We start from the raw sequence: 9,021 nt of genomic DNA on the forward strand, positions 1-9,021 counted from the left end.
TGTGAAGCCACGCTGCTCTGGGTCTGTCCTACAGTCTCCTAGGTATTTGGCTGCACTTCGCCTGAGATCCCTCCTACAGCCTCTTCTGAGTAAAGAGACTATTTTTGGCTTTCCAGCAAGGAAGCCACTCTCAGCCTGGCAGTTTTGTAGACAACCCCTTTTCCTTTTGCCTCCCTGCAGGATCCCCAGCCACATCCAGCAGGGATTTGCTGCCTTGCCTTCCTGTGTCTGACGGCCCCTTGAGCCCTGTCTTGCCGCTGGTGCTGGGGGGGTCCCAGATGGGGGGAGCCCCGCAGCCCCCAAGCAGGCAGAGCGGGGCAGCACTGCTGGCCTTCCCCCATTCCAGGTGACAGATCCAGGGCTGGCACAGCTTTGCCGCGGCACAATCCCAAGCTATTTCAGGCAGCTCGAGTTTGCCATGCCAGGAGCAGCTCAGGAGCCCCTGGCCGCCTTCCTGGGGTAATTGGAGATGCCTGCACTCCCATAGGTTAAGGGCAGAGCTGGGATGAGGGGAGCTGGGGGGGGGGGGGATCATCTCTCCCAGAGCAAGAAGGGGAGACCCCTCCAGCATGTCTGCCCTGTACCTTCAGCTGGGGGTGGTGGGCTCCTGAGGTGCTCCTGCCTCAGGGACCCCAGACAGGCTGCTGGGTCCCAGCCCGCAAGGCCCTTTGCGAGACCGGCTCAGGGGCAGGCGGGGGGGGGCAAGGGCACTGCCCTGCCTAACCATATCCCTGCCCCTCCTCTGCCGGCGCCCTGGTCTACCCTGAGTTTTCCCACCCCCCAGCCCCTCTGTGGTGGGTGCCTGACAGCCCTGCTCAGTGAGAGGAGGTGGCTGGAGCCCACGGGGAGCACAGAGGTGGGCTCCCAGCCTCCCTCCAGCCCCAACCCACCCTGGCTCTGGGATTCCTCAGGGTTCTGTCAGACCCCAATAAAGTCATATACGTTCTCATGACCCCACGGCCTCACAGTGGTGGTAAACGCGGGCGCCGGGGCTGCCTGGACACAGAGCAGACATTGCCTCTGGTGGGCCCTGGGAAACCCTCTTCTGACCCATACTTCTGCCTGGGTTAAACTGCTGAGAGACAGCTCCTGGCCGGGCTGGTCCCAGCCTGCCTGGCTCCAGCCAAGCATCGTGGTGCAGGAAGGCAGGGAATATAGCCTGAAAGGTAATGCTGAGGCTGAAAAACCTGCTTTCTTGGCTGTAAAGAGCCACCAGAGGAAGCAGTGCCCAGGACTGGGCTGGGACTGCTCTCAGTGTGCCTGGTTTGATGGGGAGATATTGGTAATACCCGAACTTAGTGCAGGGTCATGTGTCAAAGTCCCCCAACAAGGGGCTGCAAAGTGGCCTTGGGAAGATGCTGCCTGGCTGGAGCTGGGGTGTGGGCAGACGGCGTGTTGCACTGGGGAGGTGGCAGAGGTGGGAGAAGAGTTGCTCATGGGCTGGATGGGAGTGGCAGCAGTGGTCAGTCCCTCAAGGCCACATGGATGGGGACAGCTCAAGTGTGCTGTGACACTAGAGTCTGCTCTGGGATCAGTCTCAAAAGCAGCTGAAGCAAGGGCTGTTCCAGGAGACCCAAGGGGGACGACTCCAGCCCTAATCTCCCCAGCCCAGCACGCCTGCAGGTATTGCGCTGGCGGCAGTGCTAGCCCCAGAGAAACCCTGCAATCCCGCCCCCCCCCCAGGACACCTATGGCATGGGGACTGACATAAGAGCCTCCTGGCAGTGCACAGACCATGTCTGGCACGGCTAGGTGGGTGCCAGGAGAAATGCAAATCCAAGCAGCTTTCTCCTCTGTTCCCAGCACCTTTGGGTGCCCATTAGACCTGAGCAGTATGTGGCCCGGAGCATTGCCAAGGGCTATAAAACCGGGAGGGAGTAGGGAATTGGGCCAAAATTGGGCCATGCCTCCATCGTGGGGGGGGAGAGCTCCCTCTGGCGAGGACGCAGCTGTATCACGCACTAGATGCTGGACACGACAACCATCTTTAATGTCCTTGGGAAATAACTTGCAGCGGGTGAACACAGTAGCTACAGGCTGCGGGCAGTACCAGAAGATTTGGGGGGTTGGGCAGCTTCCATCATTGGGTGAATTGCACCACTTTGGGATGGAGAAGATAATCAGAGCTAAAAACCTGTGGGGTCTCTCACAAAGACAAGCTGGGTGCCTGTGCGCAGTTCAAAAAAACACAGAGTGCAAAACCTTCCTCACTAGAAGGGGACCCGCACAGTGGCTAGAGGCCGGGAGGGGAGCGCCAGCTCTCCCACCGCAGTGGGGACACGTGTGGGTGCTTTCCTTTCACTGCCTACACAAGCCCCAGCGATGCTGCCCGCTGCAGCAAAGCTGCTGCGTGTGCCGGGGGACCCCAGCTCCCGCGGAGCTCCGCCGTGGGGAGACAGCAGCCTGCCCACAGCCAACGCGACCGGCCCAGCGTCTCCCACTGCCGTCCTCAGCGCCGGGGACGCGATGCCGGCGGGGGAGGCAACCCCGCCCGGCTGCTCTGCAGCCCTCCAAGCCTCGCAGGGGCACTCGGGCACCCCCAAACCGAGCCGCCACCAGACGCAGAGCCCCCGCCGTGTGGGGTGGCGGGGACAGAGGGGTCCCGGTACCTGTCGCTCCCGGTCCCCGGGTGCTGGCCGATAGATGGCGGTGGCGTATCTCGCTTGGGGACAGGCCCCGGGAGCGGTGTCCCTCCTGGCAGCCCGGGGGACCTGGGGTTCCCAGGCAGCACCCCGCCGGCGGCCGGGAACCCCCTGGCCCCGGCACCACCCGCCCGCAGCAGCCCCGGGCACGGCGAAGGGTCGTTCCCGGGAAAGGGGCTGCGGATTTTATTGCCCAGGCAGGGTAAGGTGGCTCGGTGCAGCCGGGAAGAGCTCTGGCAGGGCCCAGGGGAAGCTCTGGACTTCGGCAGGGCTCTGCTCCGGAGGGGACGACCCCTTCTCTGTGAAGGGGGTCATGTGCATCCCTCATAGCAGCGCTGTGCCGGGTCTCACCGTTGCAGGGAGGAGAAAAGGAACAGCTGAAGTATGCGAGTCCCCCCCCCCCCCCCGCTTAGTCAGGTGTAGTCATCTCATCTCGTCATGCACGGGACAGGCTGCAGGACTGGGGAGGGTCTGTGGCCATCAGTGACTCATCCAAGGAAGGGAGGCAGGTCCCCGGCCCTCATGTTGGCCGGCAAGTAGTGGGAGAAACCCTTGCTGGAGGCTCCACAGCACAAGTACCGGTATTTTAATTTAATTACCTGATTCATGGCCAGCCACAGCTTTCTTGGCATTGGAGAGTGCTTGTGTGACAACCCCACATTGCCACTGCCAGGAGGAGCTTCCAGCATCTCCGAGCTCCAACGGCTCCGCAGAGCCCCAGTGGCCGGGCAGCCTCGGCAGCTCCCAGCAGGCAGCATGGGGTGGCTGTGGTGGGAATTGCTGCAGAGCAGGAGCTGCCACTCCAACCCAGACCCAACGCAAAGGGGCAAGAGCTGGGCACCACCCCAGCACACAGCTGGGTCCCCGGGCTCCCGGCCCCGAGGCAGCGGGAGGTGGCTGTGCCTGAGTTGAAGTAGATGGGAGCAGAACTCAGCAAGGTCTGCCCAGGTCCATGGGCAGCCTGGCTGGCCTCGCTGGGAGCAGGTGTCTCGCTCTGCACCCAGGCGAGCTCCTTGCTGATGGCAGCAAGTGGGTGGTGAAGAGAGAAGGATGAAGGGCATGAGGGGGGAAGGATGACCGCAGCAGTGGGCGGAGGAATGGAAAAAGTTGTCGGGAAGGAGAGGAAAGCAGAGCACATCTGTGGTGCTGCAGGGGGAACAGTGCTGCTCCCGTGTGATCCTGAGCATGACAGAAAGACCACAGAAAACCAACTAGCACTGGGATTTGGATAGAGCCTCCCTAGCAACCACTGGACAGAAGGAAGTTCCGCTCATGGGCTCCTCCTTGGCCAGGAAACTTGAATGCAGCCCATGCACAGAGCGGGCCTGAGGCCTGGTAGTTAAAGCCTGGCTGCTCCAACAGTCCCTCCCTTGCTTTAAGTCAGTGCATTGTCTTAGAGAATCTCGTCCCTGTCCAAAATCAATCGGCACCTTCCTGCCCTGACTCCCAAACAGCAGTAAATCCCCCGCTCAACCAGGAAGAAACAACATGTGCCCTCCGCCCCTTGACCATGGCCCTCCTCACCCCTCCCTCCCCAACGTCCCTCTGGCCGTGCCGCCACTGCAGCGGGACTATGCCGAAGGGATTTCCACCAGCACCCTGCGCCTCCCACCCCACTGGCAGCACCCCGCTTCACCCTTGGGCACAGGGGACGGGGTGCATCATGGGCAGGCGCTGCCTCCAGCGCGGCCATGCAGCGACTTCCCTCCATTGTGTCTCTCCTCCCCGGGCAGCCCATCCAATCTGCAGTCTCCCACCATCTCCCTCCCACCGGTCATCGCCGGCTGTTCCTCCTCTTTGGAGTGCTTCACTTCCGCCGCCCTGCTCCGGGCCCTCCGGCATCGCCGTCTCTTTGTGCTGCTCCATCTTCCCCATCAGCTCAGGGGCTTTGGGCAGAGTTTGCAAAGGGATCCCTCCCACTAACCCTCTGCCCTCCCCTCAGTCTGAGCTGGTGGGACAGCTGGGATCTGTCCCAGGAATGGGGCTCGCTGTGGTAGACATCCAGAAACTTCCACTGCCATGCCACATCGGCCTGCAGCCGGGCCTCTCGGCATTCCCTGGCTGGGCGCTGCTCCAGCTCTGCATGGGGAGAGCAGGGCCAGGGAACACAGGCGGGTTTCACCAGCCGTTAGTGGAGCGAGTTCAATACTGACCTCACACCTACGGCAATGCTGGGCACTGGTGGTGCTCGATAATGCTGGTGCTGCCTGGCATCGCCTCTTGCAACACGGCTGTGGGGTCCCTGTGTGCCCCTTTGCTTTACTTAGCTGTCCATGCTCCAGAGGCTCTGGCTACAGACGTGGGCAGCATGTTCCACACCAGGGTTCCGGTCTCATCAGGAGCCCCTGGGTGCTGCTGGGGATGCAGTGGATTTCTAACCAGCTGCCACGTACTTGGAGGGGATGTGCTAAGCTGGGAGCTCCTCTCGCACACCCTGATTTCGGAGGAGCTTGTATTGTGGTTATGATTCCTCTGGCTTGCACGCTGAGGCATGAACTCACACGGGTCCCCTATTCTTGCAGACAACAACCTGGCAGAACATGGAGGAAAATGCAACTCTTTCCTATGGCAGAGACAAATCTCCCCAGCCTGACTGCTGCTGCAAAGAGAGAGCATTACCTATCTTTGTTCTTGGCTATCCTGTTTCTACCCACGAGACCACAGGGCCCTAACCACTCATCTCCGAAAGCCAAGAGCAGGGCCTGGGCTTCCTCTCCCGCGACACCTTGCTGCCATCCAGCAAACAATCGGCTGGGTGTGCCGCATCCTCTCCCAGCGCTGGCCCCGCAAAGCCTGCTGGCCTTGGGGTGGCTCACGGGACAGCGGGGTGCCATGCTGAGCCAGGGCTGGGAGCCGGGGCCTGCTGGTTGCCCACTCTGTCCCCGCGGTGCTGCAGTGGAAAGAATTTCTCCGGTTCCTTTGCAACAGCAAACCCCAAGGGCGTGCGTTCAGCTCGCGCGGTGCAAACATGCAGCGTAAAACCGGGTTTAGCGGCGTGAACGGTCATTACCTGCTGCTTCTGCAACGGCAGGCTACAAAACCTGGTCCTCTGCTCGTGGCGGAGGGCCCGTCGAACGACACGCATGGGGAGGGCAGGGGGAGGACACGGTGGGCATCGCTGGGCGAGGGGGGAGGCATACCGAGCCCCCGGGCTGCGTCCGTCCCGGCGGCTCCGAGACGGCTCCGCTGCAAACATCTTTGGGAGCTCCAGCGTCGCGGCCGGGGAGACCTGCGGGACGGCGCGGGAGAGTTCCCAGTGCCTCCGGTCTCCGCTGCCGCCCCGGGCGAGCCAGATGGGGCTCCGCGGGTGCCCGGCCCTCCCCGGGCGCGGCTCCGGCGGCACTGCTCGGCGGGACCCGCACGGCAGAGGCACGGCCGCGGCGGCGGGGCCGGCGCCACCCCGGGGAGCTCCGCGGCGGCGGCGGCGGGACGGGGCGGCCCGGGACGGGACGGGGCGGGCCGGGGGCGACCCCGCGGCCGGTCCCGCGGGTCTCGGGGGCCTCGGCCGCCCCCTCCCCCTGCAGCCGAGCGAAATGGCTGAACATGTAGCAATAATGCCCCGGCATTCAGGCTGCCCGGCCCGGCCGGCCCTAATCAGCGGCCCGCGGACCCCCCTCCTCTCCCCCTGCGCTCCCAGAAAGGGGAACAAAACCCAGCACGTTTCTTCAGCCCCCGCGCATAAAGCGCCGGGCCTGGGCCTCAGTGGGGGGCAAAGCGGCCCGTCAATCTCGGCGCCGGGGCCCCTTTGTCCCTCGCCTCCCTGCCACACCTTTTGTTCCCGAATCCAATAAGCGCCTATTCCCGCTACCTTCCTCGGCGGCTCCTTTCAGCGCCGGCCCGGCGGCCACAATGGGCCCGGCTCTGAGCTGCGCGGCCCCATTCAGCGCCCTTGGCACGCTCACAAGCCGGCCGGGCCGCCCTGCCCCGCGGGCAGGCCGCTGCGACCGCCCCGCCGCCGGGCGCGGGCACGGGCACCGGCCCCGGGCCCCGGGCCCCGGCCGCTGGGCGAAGGAGGAGCGGGCGGCGGATATTGCACCTGGTTTATTGACTGACTCGGCGAGCTGGCGCTGGCAGTAACCGATACAGAGTAGATAGAGGGGCCGCGGCACCCCCGGGCCCCGCCGTCGGCTTTTTACAAGCAAAGCTGCTCCCCCTGGCGCGGCGCGATCGGCTCCAGCCCGGCCCGGCCCGGCCGTCGCGGCGGCTCCGCGGGGCGGTGGCGCTTGGCTGCGAGCTCGGGCGGCCCCGTCCTGCCCTGCCGCGCCGTTCTGCGCCGCTCCGCGCCCCTCCGTCCGCCGCCGGCCCCGCACCGCGGCCCGCGGGAGCGCCGGGGTCCCGCCGCGCCGTCCTGCCGCCGCCGCCGCCGCAGCTCCTGGGCGCGCGTTGCGCGGCGCGCAGCCGGGCTGCGGTGCGGATGATAACGGGGCCCCGGAGCCGCCGGGCCGTCCTGCCGGTCCGCCCCCGGCCCTCAGTGCGTGCGGGCTACCAGGCCCGGATGCCCTGCAGTGCGCCCTGGCTGCAGGAGGGCCCCGCCGCCGCCTGGTGCAGCGGCTGGCCGCCGCCGCCGAAGCCCCCCAGGCCGCCCACGTTCACGAAGGGGCCGGCGGCCGCCGCCGGGCTGCAGGCGGCTTGCATGGAGGCACCGCCGGTGCCCGCCGGGTAGGTGCAGCCGTAGCCGGGGTTGTAGGAGGCGGCGTTGCCGTAGCCGTAGGCGGGGAAGCCGTTGTAGGAGTAGGGCCCGTTGTACGCCGAGCTGTAGCCCTGCGACCCGCCGAGGCACGGCTTGCCGTCGCGGACCAGCACGGGCACGGCCACCCTGCGCGGCGGCGGCGGGGCCGCGGGGCCGCCCAGCTCCAGCGACTTGTCCTGCCGCTGCCGCTTGCACTTGTAGCGCCGGTTCTGGAACCAGATCTTCACCTGCGTGGAGGTGAGCTTGAGGCTGCTGGCCAGGTGCTCCCGCTCGGGCGCCGACAGGTAACGCTGCTGCTTGAACCGCCGCTCCAGCTCGAAGACCTGCGCCTGGGAGAAGAGGACGCGCGGCTTCCTCCGGCTCCGCGGCTTCGGCCTCTCTGCCTCCTCCGCCTTCTCCGCCGCATCCAGCGGCTTCTTCAGGACGCAGCTCTCTGCACGGGGGAGCACAGGTCACGGCTGCGCCTCGCTGTCGCCGGGCGCTCGCTGCTCCCGACGGGCCCCACCGGCAGGCGAGAGCCCCGCGCCGCGCCCCGGCCGGCTACGCGCCCGTCGGGGAACGGCGGTGCGGGCGGGGAGGCAGCGCCGGGACCGGCCGCCTCCGGCGCCGCCTGTGTTTGCGAGGGGCCGGTCCGGGCGGCGGGACCGGGCGCGTTGCCGCGCCTCCGGGCCGGCTGCGGCGGGACCGCTGCGGCACCGCGGGACCGAGCCCCGGGCCGCGCCGGGCACCTGCTCAGCCGCCTCGCTCCCCGAGGGCCCCGCCGCAGCGGGCGCAGGTTGGGCCTAACCCGCCCCGTTCCTCCCTCTCCGCTACCGAAACTGCGGAGCGCGGGCCTGATCCGGCAGCTCCGGATCGGGGCCCTGCGGAGGCTCTTCTCGTGGGGGGGGGGGGGCGGGCGGTGGCAGCCCCACGACGTGCCAGTCCCGGCTCGACATGCCCAAGGGACGCGGCGGCGGCCACCGGAGCTTCGCGGGGCGATGCCCGGCGGGCTGGGAACGCACCGCGGGGAGCGAGCGCGGGCCCGTCCCGGCGGGGCGGTGCAGTGCGGGGCAGCGCGGCGGGACCGATACTCACTTGGGTCGCGGGCCGCGGGGTCCAGCTCCTCTCCCGGGCCGGGGGCCTCGCAGGAGCCGCGCAGCACGGCGTGCACGTAGCTGTCGGCGGAGATCCGCGCGTCCGCCTGGCCGCCGGGCGCTGCCATGGGGCTCAGGTAGGACAGCTTCTCCTCCTCCTCCTCCTCCTCGCCGTCGGAGAAGCGGGCGCCGTCGGCGGCCGCCAGCAGGCAGGCGGCGGGGTGGAAGTGGTGCTCCAGGTGGTGCGGGAGCTGGGCCCCATAGCGCGGGTCCTGCTGCTGCTCCAGGTTGAGGATGTCTTTGACGGAGAAAGGGGTGGAGGTGACGGGGCTCGGTAACATCATCGGGGCAGCGCAAGCGGCCAGGCAGTCCCGCGGGCCCGGCGGCGCTCGGGCGGCGGCTCGGCGGGGAGCGCCGCGCCCGGTGCGGGGGGAGCAGGCAGCGCCGAGAGACGAGGGGCCGCGCCTGCTCCTGTCTAAGTTGCCTCCATTAGCCCGGCGCTGGGGGTCTGCGTTTTGTTACAGCTTCTGCAGGGACAGCCAAGGGCTCGGGAGCCTCCTCTGCCCCGGGCCGGCACGTCACGGCGAGGAGGGGCCGGGGGCCGGGGGCGGCCTCG

The 9,021-nt window shown here is 67.2% G+C and overlaps 1 protein-coding gene across 1 annotated transcript; it reads right to left on the reverse strand.

Moving 5' to 3' along the window:
• Positions 1 to 6,687: 6,687 nt before the first annotated feature.
• Positions 6,688 to 8,970, reverse strand: NKX2-3 (NK2 homeobox 3). The gene is made up of 2 exons (XM_075026182.1): positions 8,407 to 8,970; positions 6,688 to 7,765 (listed from the first exon to the last, which is right to left on the reverse strand). Exons 1-2 carry the CDS (start codon positions 8,747 to 8,749, stop codon positions 7,125 to 7,127), a joined length of 984 nt encoding a protein of 327 aa, XP_074882283.1. The 5' UTR covers positions 8,750 to 8,970; the 3' UTR covers positions 6,688 to 7,124.
• Positions 8,971 to 9,021: the final 51 nt, after the last annotated feature.

The sequence above is a fragment of the Buteo buteo genome, chromosome 4, assembly GCF_964188355.1.
Source record: "Buteo buteo chromosome 4, bButBut1.hap1.1, whole genome shotgun sequence".
NCBI lineage: Eukaryota > Metazoa > Chordata > Aves > Accipitriformes > Accipitridae > Buteo > Buteo buteo.